The sequence below is a fragment of the Schistocerca cancellata genome, chromosome 1 (assembly GCF_023864275.1).
Source record: "Schistocerca cancellata isolate TAMUIC-IGC-003103 chromosome 1, iqSchCanc2.1, whole genome shotgun sequence".
NCBI lineage: Eukaryota > Metazoa > Arthropoda > Insecta > Orthoptera > Acrididae > Schistocerca > Schistocerca cancellata.
In genome coordinates this window covers 445,898,059-445,919,611 of record NC_064626.1, presented here as the reverse complement: position 1 = coordinate 445,919,611, position 21,553 = coordinate 445,898,059, and the positions used below count along the sequence as shown (strand labels likewise).

Below are 21,553 nucleotides of genomic sequence, written 5' to 3'. Positions count from 1 at the left end.
ACTCCTGTTTTTCAGGCCTTACAGTGGGTGATGTTCATATTAATATCCCACCACTGGTTAGGCCATCACCAGACATCTCTTTGGCCTGAAATCTCTGTGACTGGTGTAGAATTGTCTTCAGTGACATGTTCTGCTTTGAACTGAGCCCCAGTGACCGGCAAAGACGTGTTTGGAGACACCTCTGACAAGCAGTGGGATACCAACCTAAACGTCACTCGCCCTATGGCCTGACAACCAGGAGTGATGGTCTGGGGTTCCATTTATTTTCGTAGGAGACCCACTTGTTGTAATCTGCACCACACTTACAGTGCAGTGATACATCAACTATATTCTATGCCCCATTTTGTTGCCCTTTATAGCAAGGCATTCTTGGCTTACATTTCAGCAAGATAATATTCACCTGCACATGGTGAAAGTTTCTACTGCTTATCTTTGTGTTTTCCAAACCCTACCTTGAGCAGCAAGGTCATGGATCTCTCCCCAGTTGAGAATGGTTGAAGCATTATGGGCAGGGCCCTCCAACTATCTTGAGATTTGGACAATCTAAATACCAAATGGACAGAATTTGGCACAATATCCCTCAGGAGGACATACAATAACTCTGTCAGTCAATACCAAGCCAAATAACTGTTTGCCTAAGGGCCAGATGTGGACCAATGCATTTTTGACTTGCTCAATTTGTGAAGCTCTTTTTCTTGTATAAATCATCCAATTTTCCAGAAATTGTAATCATTTGTTTGTCTGTACATGTACATCACATCTACCAATTTCTGTCCCATTCAGGTAATTACTTCATAATACATCGCTTGTGTTGTTGTTGTTGTTGTTGTTGTTGCTACTATATCTGTAGCACAACTGAAGCATTTTGATTATGTCTGCTTGTTCTTCGTGTGGTGAAGATATGTTGTATTATAACATGGGGAAGGCACCTTTTCCTTGGCAGCTTCATTCCCGTTTCATTCTTAGTCTGCTCACACTTTTCCAGTTTCTTTGTTTATATGTTCTAATTCTGAGTGTTACTCTGGTGCGGTCTCCCTTCACAGTCAAGCAGTCAGCAATGCCTGATTACTATATGTAACATCTGCGCTTGAGCCTCTGTACCACTAAGGATTTATTATGAGGCAGAAATAATGTTCTCAAAATGCACAGTAAGTTTTTGATTGCTGTCATGTAAGTGAAAACATGTGACAACTCTTTTTGGTTTGCTAGAGTGAAGCTTGTAACAGTATTATGCAAGAGTGCTATAAATGCTACAATAATAGGACACACAAAATCTCACCAGTCTTTTGATAGGTTTGTTGCAGCCTACCATGAATTCTTCTATTGTGCCAAACTCTGCAATTCAGAGTAGCACTTGCACCATATGTTCTCAATTATTTGTTGGATATGTTCCAATCTCTGTCATCTCTTACAGCTTTTACTCCCTGAAGCTTGCCCTAGTATCACTGAAATTATTCCCTGATGTCTTAACAAATGTTCTGTCATCTTGTCTCTTCTCCTTGTCAATGTTTTCTGTGTGTTTGTGTCTTTGCCTGTTCTGTGAAGAACCTCTGTATTCCCTATCTTTTCATTCCACTTAAGTTTAAACACCTTTCTATAGCAGTAAATCTCAAATGTTTTGATTCTCTCTTTTTTCCCTATTTTCCCACCTCTGTAAATCTCAAATTTTTCGATTCTCTCTTTTTTCCCTATTTTCCCACCGCCCATGATTCACTACCGTCCAATGCTGTGCTCCAAATGTGTATTCTGAGAAACTTCTTCCTCAAATTAAACCTGACGTCAGATACTAGCAGACTCCTCTTTACCAGTGTGCCCTCTTTTCTTGTGCTAGTCTGCCTTTTATGTTATACTTGCTTCATTTGTCATGTGTTGTTTTGCTTCCAAGGTAGCAAAATTCCTTATCTTTGCCTACTTTGTAGTCTCCAGTTTGATGTTATCTATTTATCTATTTTCTGCTACTCCTCATTACTTTCACCTGTCTTCAGTTTACTCTGAATCCAGATTTTGTATTCAGACTGTTCATCGCATTCAACGAGTCCTGTAATTCTTCTTCACTTTGACTGAGGATAGCAACAGCATCAGCAAATCAAACTATTTATATCCTTTTACCCTGAATTTTAATCCTACTCTTAAATCTTTATTTTATTTCCATCTTTGTTTCTTTGATGTTTAGATTGAACTGTAGGGAGACTACATCCCTGTCTTACAACCTTTTTAATCTGAGCACTTCATTTTTGTGCTTCTATTCTTATTGTTCCCTTTTGATTCTTTTACATATTGTATATTATTCATCTTTCTGTACAGCTTACTCCTAGTTTTCTCAAAATTTTGAACATCTAGCACCATTTATATTTTCAGGTCAATAAATCCTATGAATGTGTCTTGATTTTTTCTTAAGTCCAGCTTCCATTATCAATCACAAAGACATAATTGCTTCTGTGGTGCCCCTGCCTTCTAGAAAGCCAAACTGATCATCAGCTAGAGATCCTCAGTCTTGTTTTTTTTTTTCTATTTTTCTGTGTATTATTCTTGTGAGCAACTTAAAATGCATGAGTTATTAAGATGATTACATGACAGGTCTTGCATTTATCTGTACTTGCTGTCTTTGGCATTGTGTGGATGACAGTTTTCTGAAAGTGTTGGGGAATGTCTCCAGGCTCATAGATTCTATCTCCACACCTGTTTGAATAGTAACTCTGTTGCCACTTGCCACAGTGGTTTTATGAATTTCTGAGGAATGTTATCTACCCCTTCTGTCTTATTTCATCACAAGTCTTCCAGATATCTGTTAAAATCTTCGCTCTAAAGCTGAACTCCTATGTCTTCCATATTGACACCCATTTCATCCTTGCTCATGTCATCAGACAAGTGCTCCTCCTTGTAGAGTTCCTCAGTTTTCTCTTTTCTTGAAGTCCTTGCTTTTAATTTTACGACATTGTTGTTTTGACATTTCTGTATGCTGAATCAGTCTTTCTCAATTTCTTCACATTTTTCCTGCATTCATTTTGTCTTGGCTTCCCAGAATTAATATTTATTTCATTTGTAGCTAACTTATATTTCTGTACTCCTGAAATTCTGTGGCTTTTTTTTTTTTACTTTTGTTGATCAATTAATTTATTTCTTCTGTTATCCAAGGCTTATTCACAATTACCTTCCTTGTACCTATGTCTGTTTGTCCAACTTCTGTGATTGCCCTTTTGGATATGTCCATTTCTCTTCAACTGAACACCTGCTGTGGTAGTCATCATCATCATAGTGTCTTTGCTGTCCGTGGCTGGTAAAATTTTTGCTAGAATTCTGTTGAATTGCCTCCAGCCTCTTTCTGACACTGTTTTCCTGAATCTCATTCTGGATTTCACTTGCCCAGAGCTACTATTGATATGATATTCTGTGTGCAGCAACTGCAGGAGAACTGCAGGGAACAGCATAAGACTTTGTTATTAATATTCTGTGACCCAGAAAAATTCTTTGTACTGTGTGCATAGAAGCCATGCAGAAGTCGGAAAATGTTTTGGCTGCCGTGAACGCTGTGTTGGAGTGATTCAAGCTCATCATGATGACATATCTGGACAAGTGCTATGCCAGAATGAAACAACTGGCAAATTCCCTATTACTAAGGGGCTCAAATGAGAATGTTTTCTCAGCCAGCATTGTTCGCCATGTGCCTCACATCCAGGCTGTGTGTAGGTATCATCTTTAAACAGTGCAGGTGTAAAACTTAAATACAGATTCAGTGGAAGACTATTTGATCAGTGCAGACCCTATTCTAAAAGTATCACAAGTCACGCACGCAACTGAACTGCAATATGCTGATGTCAGTGCAAAACTCCAACTGTCTGATTGTTTCATTAGTGCAAATGAACAGTTTAGCTTGACAATCAACATCCCATAAGCCAAGGTAGCCACACAGGCTGCTCCTGGAACTGTCTTTCCAGATTTCAGTAACTCTATTTCCAGCTCACTTTTGGAACAAGTGTAATCACTTCCTCTATCTAGGAAGTATATTGTCAACTAATTGCTCAGTGGAGAACAACATGGAGAACAGAATATATGCCACCTATGTTGCTTTTGGACATTTCATACATCAGGTGTTCCTGAATAAAAATCGAACACTATGCATCAAACTGTGATGATGTATTGAGCAGTTTTTGTTTCTACCATGTAAAACCTGCACACTGTATCAGCATGATTTTAAGAAATCAGAATGCTTCAGCTAACAGAAGCTTAGGTACATTATGTACATCAAATGGGATGACTTGTGTAAGTCATCATCATTGGTCAACATCTCGGAGGGATGGGCATCTCCAGCAGATGAAAAACAACAGACATCCTTGACAGTGTCTGTATAGCGAAGTGAGCATAGGTGGAAGACCCTGTGGCATTCGTCAGAAGTGCTATAAGGATCAGATCAAGAACATCATAAGAGTCTAAACATTGACCCATGTAATTGGTGTACCAGAGCAGAAGATGCCGTGGTGCACAACTATTTCATCTGCTGTTTTACATTTTGAGCAGGAATGTTGGAAACCGGAAAATGAGAAATGTCAGTGATGGAAACTTCACCAGACCTGACCATGCCCTCCACCCTCTTATTATGTGTAATCAACATGGTCACGTTTCATGCCAGGATTGGTATGCTAAGCCATCAAAGGCATCATCACACCTGAACTGCGATGCAGTAAAGTGAAAAATGGAAACTCAGATTTGAGTAGCAGCAGATGACAATCTATAGCCTTAGAGAACTTTGAACCCATTTCATCATTTCTTAGTTCTTCAATACCCCACTACTTTGCATACTCATTCTTCTGGATTAGTCTCTTAAACTTCCACCTACTCTTCATCATTACTAAATTGTGATCAAAGTTTAAGTTTGCTCTTGGGTACACATTACAATTGAATATCAGACTGATCGAAAAGAAGTTGCTAAGATGAATGCCTGATGGAGCCTGTTGTTAATTTTCATAGCTTTGTTTCAGACTTTGTCATACACTGCTGTCGGGTTGATGAATGCAAGAGATATTTCAGTTGCTTCTGAAAGCTGCGGGCTTTCAAAATAACTATGTACCCTCTGACTCAACATTGCAATATTAAAAGTTTTGGCTGGTTTCGTTGCCTAGGGGCTGGGATACGTAGTTGCCGCATTACCAGCCAAATACTGCTGAGTCTACAGTAAAAATACATACATGAATCAAATGTTCTAAGTTCCTATCACTTGGGAGTTGCGAATTTTGAATGTAACATAGACATTTACAAATGAAAGATTGCAGTTAAATATAATTTGGAGGTACTATCTTAACGACTTTAAATGATGAGTACGATAGTAGAAGTACTTCTGAGAATGCGGTTATTTCTGCAAAACTCTTATGGTGTCGATGGTCCAGTAATTAAATGAAATATAAGTTGAATAACAGGGAAACAATAGATTCCTACTACTACAACATAGCTCGTGAGCTATTCACTTCTAAATGCAGAAGCCACGGAAATCTCACAAGTGCACAAGTCTGCACTACAAAATATTTCTATCTGCCGCGACTATGCGCACACTGCTCCACTGTCCAAGTCTTTCCTCTGACCGTGCGTCCGCCGTGCCGTCCAGCACTTTCCGTGTCCTGTCCCGACCTGTCCCTAACTGCCTCCTGCTCAGAACGCCCCATTCATGAGCGCTGTGATTGGCTAGAGCACTCGCGCCTTGTTTTTAAACCAATGCACCCATATACATATTTAAGCACAAACGAAATACTGGATTTACATTTAAATAACTTGAAATTAAATAAATATTTCTACGGCTGGACCATAAACATGCTCTAACACACATTATTAAATACATAAGCAATTAAATAAACATATATCGAAAGAAAAGAAGAAAAAGGTAGGCCAGGAGCCCAATGTCTCTGTGCTTTCTAAAACACAGTAAATATTTAACCAGTTTCTTCATGAATAGTATATATCGGGTATAAACAAAGACATAGATGAATAAATATATTTATAGGCATGCTGCTACTGTTTCTTCATGTAACTGTGGAGTACTTATGGCCTGACGTGATCGATGGTCATCAGCCACTTTGACCTCCAATAACTCGTGTACTATTCAAGTTACATGCCTTTAATTCATACCAATTTAGGTTTACACTAATAGCTTTCTAAAGACATGGTGATCGACAAAATCGGAAGAAGCGTTTAGATTTTAGAAATTCATTGCTGGGTGTTACTTGTATAATTTATCGCCAGATACTGTACTTCAAACTAATAAATATATTGAAAATATGATTACACCATCAGAATCATTGTGCAAATAATAGTAATGTACATGTTTCTTTTCGAGGTATCTTAATTCATCTGGCTACTATTAATTTCTATACAAACTGTGAAAGGTTTCACAAAGTCCGCCATTTTTGGCACTCTCGGCATACAAGTCTCTTTCATCGACACAAAGCACCGTTCTCGTCACAGCGGAATTCCCAGCCACGCGGCTGGACCATGCACTGGGGCTACCCCTCACGTTCGGCAGCGTCTGCCCCCACATGATTGGCCTGCCGAGCAGCCTGCGCCCGCCAAGCGGCCCGCGCCCACCAAGCGGCCCATGTGGCCACTGCTTCCTCTGAACTTAGAATATTTTCAGGGCTCGATGACTCGCTCGTTACCTCACAAAGCCTTCCCCTGTGTACAGTACTCAGCTCAGAAGAATACCTGCAAAGGTCGAGGTGGGGAGCAGGGAAACACTCCTTCTCGTCCTTTCCTTCTCCTGCATATGGTCAGTGGTATTGGCTGTCTGAAAAACATTCCCCTACCAGTAGACATCACTGTCAGGCTTGCTGTAGCATGTTTCATTATTCAACATGTAAGCTCTCCAGTTTTCTTTCCTTAATGTGTTATATTTTCTAGTTATTTATGTCTGTGTTGCTTTGCTGTTGTTTTGTTGTTTCTTATTTGTGCAGAAAATTGCTGGATTCAGTGACTGGCGAATAAGTAGAAAAGATTAGTCCTTCTGCCTCTACAATGTCTTCAGAGCCCAAGAAGGAACAGACAGTTCATAATGAGGGTAGGGAAATAATAATGAATGTAATAAATCACGTTACCAAGGAGCTAGAGTGTGCAATTTTAAATATATGGTGAAGAAAAGTAGCCTGCAAGGTGCCAGATATAGTGGCATATCTGTAAGAACTATTACAAAAATTCAAAAAGCGGGATCTTTTATTCATTAACTCACTCTGTTATTCCTGGTAAAAAGATCAGGAGAATGGAAGCTCCTTGCAGGAATTCGGAAACTCAATGAATTTCCTTGGTCTTTCAACACATTAAAGAAATGGTTGCATTTGTTGTAGTTCAGATGGAAAAAAATGTGCTACCAACAGGAAAATTTTGATTGAATGCCTGAACATTGTCACTTTTGAAATATTTCAGGAGCATCAGAACTTTCCATTCCGAACACAGAAGCATCGTTTATGTTGATGAATCTGGAGTGGACAATAATCTTTCATTTGGTAAATGCCGGGAGAGCAAAAATATTATTCTGGATGAAATTTAACTACAAACACCAGATCATCAAATTGACATACTTGTCATGCAGGTTCCAGGCGCAGATTTATCAATGGAGTAGAACTGAGTTTTAGAGCTGAAAAAGCCAGCAGATACTGTCATACTACCAATTTCAAGAAGTGGGTACAGGAAAAATTAATCTTCAAACTGTCCAGAGTTAGTAATATAAAGTAATGCGCCTTATCATAGTGTGCAAGTAAAGAAACCACCCTCACAATATGGTGTTAAAATTGATATGATTAATTTTTGTGAAATAACATTTTATCCACATACTGAAAACCCTACCAATGTGGAAGACATATGGTTGGTGTTGAGGAATTCAGTGTTACAGAGTGCAAGAGAAGAACTTGCTTGCCATCCAAAACACAGAAGTAAACCTTGATTAGATGGAGAATGTCAAGAATCTGTTGGGATAAGATCAGCGATAGAAAAACTCTCAGAAGAAGCAAGGGTAGGCTACTGTGAAGAGAGGCGTAACATGGACAAACTCATGAGAAAGGAGAAACAGGAACACCATAAAAGACTTTCAGAAGCAGTAGAAGAAACAAAGTCATCATGATCATTTTTCCAGGCCTCAAGATTTGCCAGAGGTGTCTACTGGCAACGTACATTGGCTCTAATGAATAAGACGGGTGAAGTGGTGCTGTCAGAAGAGCAGGCAAACCTATTTAAAAAACATTTTGAGAAACTATTGAACTGGGACTTTCCACTGACAGTGACAACTCAGGCAGGAGCCCGTTTTGATGGAGTAGAAGTCCCTGAACCATCAGAGGAAGAAATCAGTGTTGTCCTAAAACTACTCATGAACAACAAGGCCCCGGGTGTAGTGGTGTCACAGCTGAGATGCTTTGCTTGGGAGGCCAACTACCGATGGCTGCATTGAAATGATTAATATCCACCATCTGGGCAGCGGAAATAATTCCTGAAGCATGGAAGGGAGTAATTATATGTCCCATCTTGAAGAATGATGATGCTACCCAAGTATCCAGCTACTGAGCAATTTCACTTCTTGAAATTGGATACAAAGTCTATACAACTCTGCTGCTGAACCGAATGAAAGCACTGGCTGAAGGAATTGTAGGCACATATCAATGAGGGTTCATCCCCAGACGGTCTACCATTGACCACATATTTACTTCGAGGCAGCTGATAGAAAAATTCGATGAGTTTAATCATGAACTACACCTCATCTTCATTGATTTTTGGCAAGCTTATGACAGCATTGACTGCGTCACATTACAGGAAATGTTAGAGGAACTTGGCATCCCATTGAAATACATTCTAAAGTACGGTTTGGCAACCAGCTATGCTCAACTTTCACTATCTAAAATGAATTGAGACAAGGAGATCAATTGGTATCAATATTATTCAACTTGGCCTTGGAAAAAGTAAGCCGTGACACTTGCCGAACCAGGGAAATTGAGATGGTTCAAGCAGACACAATTCTGTATTTGCTGATGATATTGTGATCCTTGGTGACACTCTAGAGCAAATGTGTGCTGATACTTCCCAATTCCTCCAAACTGCAAAGGATATTGGGCTAGAGGTGAACGAGGACAAAACTAAATATCTTGGAGTATCACGTCATTGAGTTCTCCCTCCTTCCATTGTTGTAGATGGGCATACCTTCGAACGAATTGAAGAGTTCAAGTACCCGGGCTCAGTATTAACCAACAAAAGTGAGTGACGAAAGAAGTATATCAATGCATAACAAGTGCTAATTGCGTGTTCTTTAGTCTGAACAATCTTTTTAAATCTCACCTGATATCTCAGAAAAACAAAGTCCATCTGTACACGACACTGATGAGGCCAGTACTTTTATATGGTTGTGAAACTTGGGTAACATCAGCAATGACAGAAGATTCAATATGTGCATTTGAAAGAAAGGTACTTGTGAAGATCTATGGACCTGTCTATAATAACATGGAAGGTAAATGGAAAAGAAGAAAGAAAGAAGACCTGTACCAGAGCTTTGGAAAGCCACACGTTGGACGAATATTGGGATAGAGGCGACTATAATGGTTTGGCCACATCTTACGAGAAGATGGATCCCTCCCTTAGCGAGTCCTCTACTCTCAATCCACGGGAAAACGCCTGAGAGGACACCCAAGAACGCGATGGAAGGATCGAGTGGCGATGATCCTTCAACAAGTGGGATCAGTGGCTGTGGAGGATGATGCTAGAGACTGGGAAAGATGGAGTGCCATCTGCAGCAAATACCTTCTCTCTTGCGGGTGACAGGCATTTCTTTTATTGGGGTTTTGTGTTTCTATGAACCATGGACCTTGCCGTTGGTGGGGAGGCTTGCGTGCCTCAGCGATACAGATAGCCGTACCATAGGTACAACCACAACGGAGGGGTATCTGTTGAGAGGCCAGACAAACGTGTGGATCCTGAAGAGGGGCAGCAGCCTTTTCAGTAGTTGCAAGGGCAACAGTCTGGGTGATTGACTGATCTGGCCTTGTAACAACAACCAAAACGGCCTTGCTGTGCTGGTACTGCGAACGGCTGAAAGCAAGGGGAAACTACGGCCGTAACTTTTCCCGAGGGCGTGCAGCTTTACTGTATGATTAAGTGATGATGGCGTCCTCTTGGGTAAAATATTCCGGAGGTAAAATAGTCCCCCATTCGGATCTCCGGGCGGGGACTACTCAAGAGGATGTCATTATCAGCAGAAAGAAAACTGGCGTTCTACGGATCGAAGCGTGGAATGTCAGATCCCTTAATCGGGCAGGTAGGTTAGAAAATTTAAAAAGGGAAATGGATAGGTTAAAGTTAGATATAGTGGGAATTAGTGAAGTTCGGTGGCAGGAGGAACAAGACTTCTGGTCAGGTGACTACAGGGTTATAAACACACAGTCAAATAGGGGTAATGCAGGAATAGGTTTAATAATGAATAGGAAAATAGGAATGCGGGTAAGCTACTACAAACAGCATAGTGAACGCATTATTGTGGCCAAGATAGATACGAAGCCCACACCTACTACAGTAGTACAAGTTTATATGCCAACTAGCTCTGCAGATGACGAAGAAATTGAAGAAATGTATGATGAAATAAAAGAAATTATTCAGATAGTGAAGGGAGACGAAAATTTAATAGTCATGAGTGACTGGAATTCGAGTGTAGGAAAAGGGAGAGAAGGAAACGTAGTAGGTGAATATGGATTGGGGCTAAGAAATGAAAGAGGAAGCCGCCTGGTAGAATTTTGCACAGAACACAACTTAATCATAGCTAACACTTGGTTTAAGAATCATGATAGAAGGTTGTATACATGGAAGAACCCTGGAGATACTAAAAGGTATCAGATAGATTATATAATGGTAAGACAGAGATTTAGGAACCAGGTTTTAAATTGTAAGACATTTCCTGGGGCAGATGTGGACTCTGACCACAATCTATTGGTTATGACCTGTAGATTAAAACTGAAGAAACTGCAAAAAGGTGGGAATTTAAGGAGATGGGACCTGGATAAACTGACTAAACCAGAGGTTGTACAGAGTTTCAGGGAGAGCATAAGGGAACAATTGAAAGGAATGGGGGAAAGAAATACAGTAGAAGAAGAATGGGTAGCTCTGAGGGATGAAGTAGTGAAGGCAGCAGAGGATCAAGTAGGTAAAAAGAAGAGGGTTAGTAGAAATCCTTGGGTAACAGAAGAAATATTGAATTTAATTGATGAAAGGAGAAAATATAAAAATGCAGTAAATGAAGCAGGCAGAAAGGAATACAAACGTCTCAAAAATGAGATCGACAGGAAGTGCAAAATGGCTAAGCAGGGATGGCTAGAGGACAAATGTAAGGATGTAGAGGCTTATCTCACTAGGGGTAAGATAGATACTGCCTACAGGAAAATTAAAGAGACCTTTGGAGATAAGAGAACCACATGTATGAACATCAAGAGCTCAGATGGAAACCCAGTTCTAAGCAAAGAAGGGAAAGCAGAAAGGTGGAAGGAGTATATAGAGGGTCTATACAAGAGCGATGCACTTGAGGACAGTATTATGGAAATGGAAGAGGGTGTAGATGAAGATGAAATGGGAGATATGATACTGCGTGAAGAGTTTGACAGAGCACTGAAAGACCTGAGTCGAAACAAGGCCCCCGGAGTAGACAACATTCCATTGGAACTACTGACGGCCTTGGGAGAGCCAGTCCTGACAAAACTCTACCACCTGGTGAGCAAGATGTATGAAACAGGCGAAATGCCCTCAGACTTCAAGAAGAATATAATAATTCCAATCCGAAAGAAAGCAGGTGTTGACAGATGTGAAAATTACCGAACAATCAGTTTAATAAGCCACAGCTGCAAAGTACTAACACGAATTCTTTACAGACGAATGGAAAAACTAGTAGAAGCCGACCTCTGGGAAGATCAGTTTGGATTCCGTAGAAATACTGGAACACGTGAGGCAATACTGACCTTACGACTTATCTTAGAAGAAAGATTAAGGAAAGGCAAACCTACGTTTCTAGCATTTGTAGACTTAGAGAAAGCTTTTGATAATGTTGACTGGAATACTCTGTTTCAAATTCTAAAGGTGGCAGGGGTAAAATACAGGGAGCGAAAGGCTATTTACAACTTGTACAGAAACCAGATGGCAGTTATAAGAGTTGAGGGACATGAAAGGGAAGCAGTGGTTGGGAAGGGAGTAAGACAGGGTTGTAGCCTCTCCCCGATGTTATTCAATCTCTATATTGAGCAAGCAGTAAAGGAAACAAAAGAAAAATTTGGAGTAGGTATTAAAATCCATGGAGAAGAAATAAAAACTTTGAGGTTCGCCGATGACATTGTAATTCTGTCAGAGACAGCAAAGGACTTGGAAGAGCAGTTGAACGGAATGGATGGTGTCTTGAAGGGAGGATATAAGATGAACATCAACAAAAGCAAAACGAGGATAATGGAATGTAGTCGAATTAAGTCGGGTGATGCTGAGGGTATTAGATTAGGAAATGAGACACTTAAAGTAGTAAAGGAGTTTTGCTATTTGGGGAGCAAAATAACTGATGATGGTCGAAGTAGAGAGGATATAAAATGTAGACTGGCAATGGCAAGGAAAGCGTTTCTGAAGAAGAGAAATTTGTTAACATCGAGTATAGATTTAAGTGTCAGGAAGTCATTTCTGAAAGTATTTGTATGGAGTGTAGCCATGTATGGAAGTGAAACATGGTCGGTAAATAGTTTGGACAAGAAGAGAATAGAAGCTTTTGAAATGTGGTGCTACAGAAGAATGCTGAAGATTAGATGGGTAGATCACATAACTAATGAGGAAGTATTGAATAGGATTGGGGAGAAGAGAAGTTTGTGGCACAACTTGACCAGAAGAAGGGATCGGTTGGTAGGACATGTTCTGAGGCATCAAGGGATCACCAGTTTAGTATTGGAGGGCAGCGTGGAGGGTAAAAATCATAGGGGGAGACCAAGAGATGAATACACTAAGCAGATTCAGAAGGATGTAGGTTGCAGTAGGTACTGGGAGATGAAGAAGCTTGCACAGGATAGAGTAGCATGGAGAGCTGCATCAAACCAGTCTCAGGACTGAAGACCACAACAACAACAACAACAACAAGTTTTTTTCCTATTGTTCTTCCGCTGTAGGCCTCAAAGGCCTGTGATAATGATGATCACATAGTGAAAACATGAAGTTTGAATTTTTTGATTTGATTCAAGAGTTTAAAAGGCCAGAAAAGAGGTACCACTGAGATTAATTAATGAAATTTCATGGTCACACAGTTCTCTCTTTACACCATGAACTGAATACCGTAGATGGCCTGGGCGAAAGTGAAAAGAAATGTACAGGAGCAGAATATAAAAGGGGACATTTCTCTAGAGATGCTGCAAGAAGTGACAGTGAAATTGCATCTATAAATGCAGCTGACTGGGAAACTTCCAAAGAATATGAAATTAAAATAAAGACTATGTTTTGGGAAAAAGATGAATTAATAAATGACTCCATAGGTGAAATTATCATAAACTTAGGTGAGATGAACTCCAAAGATAACAATGATGAAGATGATGACAGCATGAACTCTTAAGTCAGATCTGGGCATTGCTTGCTGAATAACAAGCAACTAAAACCCAGAAGATTAGCACCTACTGATACCATAGTGATACAAGTGAAAAATCTGACTGTTCTCATTCTGGAAGTATCACTATACTGAAAAGGCATGATGGTTTGATAGATTTATGTCAGATGTGTGAAAACAAGGCAGTCACACAGTATTGATGCAATTATATTAACAAGACTTGTAGAATGGCACATACTATTCTAGTGCAAATATGTCTTGACTTGCAGCACAGTCCTGTCATGCACATTTTCCTTTTATTTTCAGCTACAGACAGTAGATGGTCATTTTGAGTACCATGTCTGTATAACTTCTGTTTTTTTGAAAACCAACTTTCTCGATAGGAGTTTATTCAACATGAGAGGGCCTATATCATCATAAATTGTCCTTTCCAGCAACTTATACTTCATGTTGTGCAGGTTAGATGGACAGTATCTGGTTGACATGTGTGACCTTGGCTAGAAGTTTAAGCTGTAGGTGATATACTGCCGTGAAACTTCGGGCTGGGAATTTTCTTCTGCAAAAATTCTGTATTATGACAAGCCTATACTTTCCAAATCTAAGGTTAGATTCTGTAAACTGTGCTGTGGGATATAGTAAATCAGTGTGTCTCAGTAGTGTCCATTTAAAGGCAGTCAACATAGAACTTAAACCACACCTAATGTGTAATATCTGAGACAATAAAGTCTGAACCTGCCTATTGGCTCCCAGTGCATTTGTGCAGTCCAGATGCGCTGGAATGATGCACTTGTCAGAGAATAGACAAAAATCCTTGGCTCCGAGTTCAACAAGTGTACAAAAGTGTGAAAATCGACAGACTAGGTTCTGTGTTCTGTGCCAGGAAAATACTTGCCAGCAATTTTACTATCACAAAAACATGGAAAAAACAATGACAACAATCCTCTCGTAAAGGTGCCCTACAATCTCTCTTGTGTCAAAGAAAATTTTCGGGTTTTGATTTTTACTGAAAAATATGGACCAGCCTCAACAGCATAAGAACAAAGGAAAGCAAATATGTTGATTTGCTATACCATTGTGTAAAGAGAACATCACTGGAATGACAATATGATGTCAATAGACAAAAGCATCTGCTACATTATAGCAAAATCCTTTGATTCATTCTCTGGCCAGTGGCTTAACTCCTTCACAGTGACACAAGACAATTTAATACATGAAAAATGTGACTCCTTGTTTATGACTCTTATGCTTCATGTCCTTTTTATTTTTTAATGTTATATATAGTTTTTTTTTTTAATTTATTGTTTTATCTGTGTTTGTATATAATCATGGGAGATTTTCTATGTTGGTTTCATGTTAACATTCATCATTCTCATGATAAATCTTAATGATGTGGAACAAGTCATTTTACATTCTCAACACAAATTAAATAGTAAATATGACTGCATTCTTTACATTTAAAAGTTTGTTTTTTTAAATTTATGACATGTTGCACTCCCTCCTTTTCATAGTACAGTGTGAGTTAGTAATTCCTACCTACCACCTTTTACACATTATAGTAATAGAAATTCTTTCACCGAATAGAAGAAGTTAAACTTTTTCAGTTCGTTGGTAAATTATATTTTGGTGTCTGTCAGCCATTTTATATCACATGGTAAGTGATCAACAATTTTAGTTCGAACATTGTACACCCCTTTTTGTGCTGCAGACCACATTAATGTGGAGTAATGAATGCCATTTTTTCTTCTGATATTGTAGTTATGTGCATCATTGTCCCTTTTGAACTGCACTGGATTGTTTACAACAAACTTCATGAGGCAATAAATATACTGTGAAATGATTGTCAAAATTCTCAACTACTTAGATGTTTACACGATGATTGTGGTTGAGCACCACACATTGTTCATACAGCATGTTCTTAAAGATGAATTACCCCAGAACGTTATTCCATAAGACATTGTTGAATGAAAATATGCAAAATACATCAAACTACTGGTTTTTCTCTCCCTGAGATTTACAGTGATTCTAAGTACAAATGTCTCAGAATTAAATTGTTACAGAAGTTCCAAAATGTGCTTTTCCACTTTGAATTATCATTAACATTGACACTGAAAATTTTTGAAGTTTCCACCCTTTTTATTATTTTCTCAAAATGTGTTACACTTATCATTGGTGCAGTACCTCTGGAACTGAATATGTTGTGTACTTTTAAAATTGAGAGTGAGATCATTCACAGAAAACTATGTAATGACAGTTTTAAGAACCTTGTTTACCATTTCAGCTGTTGCTGTGTGTTTGCTTAGATTGATTACAGTACTAGTGTCATCCACAAAAATAACTACATCTTCTTAATGTATATTAAATGGGATATTATTTACATGTATGAGGAACATTGTCAGACCTAAGATTGAGGCTTGGTGGAATCCCGTGAAACCCCACATGTGATTTTTTTCCCCAGTCAGAAGAACCTCCTCTGATGATGACATTGGTCGAATTATTAAGTACAACTATCTGCATTCTTTGTGTTCGATATGACGTCTTCCATTGGTTGGCTATACTATCAGTTCAACAGAACCTCAGTTTATGTAAGAGAATACTGTGATTCATAGTCAAAAGTCACAGAAAATACCAACTAGTGCTATTTTGTTATTTAACACTTATAAAATTGGGTCAGTGAATGTGTAAATTGCATTCTGAGTAGAGCAACTCTTCTGAAATCCCAACTGTGGTTTACTGAGGCTGTTATTGTCACTCAGGTGGGTACTCTTCTAGAATACATCACCTTCTCAAAAATATCGGAAAATGACATCAGTGGTATGCTGCATGCTAAATAAATAAAAAAAAAATGTGCTGGAGGCAACCCATTGATTTGTTCTGTTCTTGAAAGATGACTACCCTTTCTAAATGTGTATCATGATGGGCTTCATGTCTTGTTCTAAATGTTGAGCAAGCATCGTAAATCATTTTGTTGTGATACAAATGTTTCTTTTGGTATGTGCCCCAATTTAACTGTACTTATCTTGGCAAGATCGATGTCACACCTAATTGTATTGTGCACTTGCAGTCAGCAGTCCTTAATAGACCTATTACAACATGAGATTTTAGAGAAAAAATGAAAACTTGTTTCCACTTCCTTTGGTAAAAGTGTGTGTGTGTGTGTGTGTGTGTGTGTGTGTGTGTGTGTGTGTGTGTGTGTGTGTCTGTGAAAATATTTTACCTTTTTGTTAGTTTTAAATTATAATAGTCCTTAAACACACTACCACACTTGTCTTAATGATGCAATCAATGTAATGTTGTTGCACGTTGTTTGTTGGTTCTTAGACACATGTTCTGATTTGTTAAAGAAATTTAGTCTTCATTAAACCCCCATCTGTGGAATTAAATTTGCTCTATCCAAACTGATGCATGTCCATAGCTAGAGTTGTGCAGTCTGCAAATCTTATCTGAAATAATAATAATAATAATAATAATAATAAATTCTTAATCTATAGGATATTACACACTGAGTAATAGCACAGTTAAAAAAAAAAATTGACAAAATAATGTAATGTCAGACATTTGAAACGAAGATGTAGTTTTATTGTGAGTTTTTGGTCACATTTTTTGCAATACCTAATGAATAAATTAAAATCAATATTAGCTAGTAACACCTTGTGGACATGCTAGAGGAGTAACTCAGCCATCTTTCAGAAAGGTATCTTTATTAGTGCACCCGCAATCCATTCCATCAGCTTGAAATGCATTGATTTCAACGGACAGAATGAATTGCAGGCACAATAAAGATAATAAAGATAGCTTCCTTAAATTTGGCTGAATGTCTGCAAGGACTAATGGGCTTTTTTATTTTGATTGATTGATAGTTATTGCAAAAAATGTGACCAAAAACTCACGACAAATCTACATCTTTGTTTCAAATGTCCGTTATTTTATTATTTTGCCAAATTTAAAAAAAAACTGTGCTATTGCTCCATGGGCAGTATCCTATAGATTTAAGTCTCCCATCCTTCCTCCCCTCTCCTGCAGATAAGAACTTCCATCATGGGCACACATCTCATTTTGGACAGTGCAAATTTAGCTCCTAGTATGGGGGGTTTAATGGTGACTAAATTTCTTTAAACAATCAGAAAATGTTGTCTAAGAATCAATAAATAATGTGCAAAAAGATTTACATTGATAGCTTTATTAATTTGCCCCCCCCCCCCCCCCAAAAAAAAAAAAAAAAAGAAAAAATTAATTGTGAAACACATATATTATAGGCTGACTGAAGAGTTTGGGCCCTTAAGCAGTTTTAGTATAGACACTAAAGAACAATATGTCAGACACCCACAAAACTGATCATCATTATTTTCTTCTTTTTTTCCCAGAACTCTTGTAGTGAATGACATGTATCTAGGGAAAGTACTGACTAATAATTGTATCAATGTCAAGTGGAAAATACGCCAAACATATGAGGAATGTGATATGCAAATGTAGACAGTGTTGGCATGGGAAGCATGTATTTTTTATAGTTGATGTGAATGTAACTCATTATCTCAATCTTGGGTTCTGTTAGTTTTTGTTGCTTGTTTTCAAGCACTTGTTCTTTGCTGTAGATATTCCCGATTGGCCAGAAGCAGATTTAATGGAATTAATGAAACGAATGGAAAATAACATCCCCGCTAAGGATAATTTGCGTTATGATTCCCGAGCAGAGAAACTAAACTGGGATGAGGTATGTAAATTAGATTCTGTTTTTATAGAAACAAATTTACTTTGATATCACTGTTAATAACTCTTTTTAATTAATGAGTAGATAATTCGAACATTTTATTTTAGATTAGCTTTGGTAATTATTCTGCTGGCGAATGTAAGGAAGTGTGGTTTAAAATTCAGAAACGCCTAAGAAGGTTTCGAATTTTGAAGGAATTGTTGGAAGATGCAAAATCATGGGTTTCAAAACCATGGACACATTTTTATCGAAGCCAACGACAGGTAAAAAGAAAGTATTCCTTACTCTTATCAGCCAGTGCTATGATCTTTATAACTGCAACCAATTCATTTACTGTTTTTGTTAACAGAATCGCCACCCAGACTTGCCTCGAAGACCTCTGTCAACGTACATGCTTTTCTATTTAGAAAAAAAAGACAAAGTTGCAAAAGATAACCCTGGCCTTGAAATGGTGTGTTTAATGCTAGGATCTTATGGTTTGCTTTTACAGAGTTTGCAATGAAAGTATTAGCTACGCTAATGGTTTTTTTTGCTTTCAGACAAATGTTTCTAAATACATTGCTGAACTTTACAATAAGCTGCCAGCAAAGAAAAAGCAGAAATATATTGATATGGCGGCTGCCCAAAAGAAAGAATATGAAGAAAAAATGGAGCAGTTTTAGTAAGTATCATGTTTGTCAAAATTATATAAGTAATTGCAATGAATGTTAAATTGTGTGAAACTTGAGTTCCTCCCAGTATGTAACATGTTCAAATAACTCACGCAAATGCATGTTGCACTATTGACTTAGTGTGAGTCAGGTGAGTGAGAATAATAATGAGGTGGTACCAAAGTCTATGGCCCTTGAGTCTTATGCAGGAAGCATTTCCAAAGGGATTGGTTGCATTCTGCAAAAATATTATGTAAAATGTGTTTCTCAACCATCGTCTAAGATTTTGACATTTAAAAGGTCCATGAAGTGTGATCTTCGTTTGTGTAATGAGTGTGTTAGTCATACTCCATAGAGCCGTGTCGTGTCGTATATTGGTCAGACCATCAGGACCATGGAGGGATGGTGTACCAAGCAAAAGCATTATACACACTGACAGCTGCTCAGAAAATCTACTATTGCCAAACAGCTTGAAGGTGCTGGGATGTTTTTCCAGCTATTGGGATAGTGTTATTGAGAAAGCATTTTGAGACTAAAATGGCTAGTGACCTCATAAATAGAGATGGACGTTTTTGCTGAAAAACTGTTTGGGTTCCTGCTATCTCCTTGGTCAAACAGTAGAGGGACAGAGTTAACACTGTTTTACTTGTTAGTTATTAATATCACTTTCGGTAACTTGTGATGTTGGTCAACTTTGGTTATGTTGTAGAGATAGTGTGTGCGTCTATCCTGTAGAGCTAGTGTGTGTGTGTGTGTGTGTGTGTGTGTGTGTGTGTGTGTGTGTTTCAGCATATGCTCTGGTACCAACATTTTAAATTTCATTGCACAGCACTCTCTAGTCACACTTACCACGAAGATGGCTTATTGAAATATCAGCAGTTGCTGAGGATGTCACTCGGCTGCATTCTTGTAAGGTACATAACACAGCAGTTCCAGTTAGGGTTTTGATGAGTGGAAGGTAAGAATTTAAGTAACTAACACAACAAATATGCCACTCACTTAGTCACTTATTTTAGGCAACTTTGTCTGGACCTTTGTAGGAAATATTTACTTGTCTGCATTGCATATTGTCCTGTACTATATGCTTATCTGTGTCCAAATGTTTGGGATACCTGCTCAGATATCACTGTTTCTGTCCCATCCCTCCTCTTCCTATATTTGTGTTTTCTCATTTGTCTTTAAAAATAAGACATTCCTCACTAAAGCGTGATGAAATTGCTGCTCTCTTAGACACGGTGATCTTTTTTAGAAACACACTAAACAAATAGGAAGGGATCAAAAAGTCTCTGTTAAATGGTGTTGCCGCAGCATATGTGCAACATAGCACAACTCCAATACAGGTGTTCACTATGTGATCTAAAGTATCCGGACACCCGGCTGGAAATGACTTAAAAGTTCATGGGGCCGTCTATCGGTAATGCTGGAATTCAGTATGGTGTTGGCTCACCCTTACCCGTTGATGACAGCTTCCACTCTCTCAGGCATACGTTCAATCAGGTGGTGGAAGGTTTCTTGGGGAATGGCAGTCCATTCTTCACGGAGTGCTACACTGAGGAGAGGTATCGATGTCGGTCAGTGAGGCCTGGCACAAAGTCAGCATTCCAAAACATCCCATAGGTGTTCTATAGGATTCAGGTCAGGACCCTGTGCAGGCCAGTCCATTACAGGGGTGTTACTGACATGTAACCACTCCACCACAGGCCCTGCAGGCTCGATCTTGTTGAAAGATGCAATCATCATCCCTGAATTGCTCTTCAACAGTGAGAAGCAAGAAGGTGCTTAAAACATCAATGTAGGCCTGTGCTGTGATAGTGCCACACAAAACTACAAGGGGTGCAAGCCCCCTCCATGACAAACAAGACCACACCATGACACCACCAACTCCGAATTTTACTGTTGGCATTATACATACTGGCAGATGTCTTCCACCAGGCATTCACCATATCCACAACCTGTCATCAGATCACCACATTGTGTACCGTGATTCGTCACTCGACACAACGTTTTTTCTACTGTTCAATCGTCCAAGTTTATGCTCCTTACACTAAGAAACGCGTCATTTAGCGTTTACCGGCATGATGTGTGGCTTATGAGTAGCCGCTTGACCATGAAATCCAAGTTTTCTCACCTCCCGCAGTACTTGCAGTGGATCCTGATGCAGTTTGGAATTCCTGTATGATGGTCTGGATAGAAGTCTTCGTATTACACATTATGACCACCTTCAACTGTCGGCGGTCTCTGTCAGTCAACAGACAAGGTCAGCCTATATGCTTTTGTACTGTTTGTGTCCCTTCACTTCTCCATTTCACTATCACATTGGAAACAGTGGAATTGGGGATGCTTAGGAGTGTGGAAATCTCTCGTACAGACATATGACACAAGTGACACCCAATCACCTGACCACATTCGAAGTCTGTGAGTTCTGCAGAGCGCCCCATTCTGCTCTCTCACAATGTCTAATGACTACTTAGGTTGCTGATATCGAGTACCTGGTAGTAGGTGGCAGCACAATACACCTAATATGAAAAACGTATGTTTTTGTCCGGGTACTTATGATCACATATTGTATAAGAACCGACACATAAGCAAGGTATTAGTGTGGTGTTCATATCTTTCCAGTGTGCATGTGGTAAATGTTGA

At 38.9% G+C, this 21,553-nt stretch overlaps 1 protein-coding gene across 7 annotated transcripts in view; it reads left to right on the top strand.

Moving 5' to 3' along the window:
• Nucleotides 1–21,553, top strand: part of LOC126176655 (nucleolar transcription factor 1-A-like) — a 204,461-nt gene that overhangs the window by 78,474 nt on the left and 104,434 nt on the right. For all 7 annotated transcript variants that reach the window (XM_049923844.1, XM_049923816.1, XM_049923850.1 and 4 more), the window contains 4 exons: nt 18,148–18,266; nt 18,371–18,526; nt 18,613–18,714; nt 18,803–18,924. In XM_049923844.1, the coding sequence (XP_049779801.1) occupies nt 18,148–18,266; nt 18,371–18,526; nt 18,613–18,714; nt 18,803–18,924 (499 nt within the window). The remainder of the gene's footprint in view (nt 1–18,147; nt 18,267–18,370; nt 18,527–18,612; nt 18,715–18,802; nt 18,925–21,553) is intronic.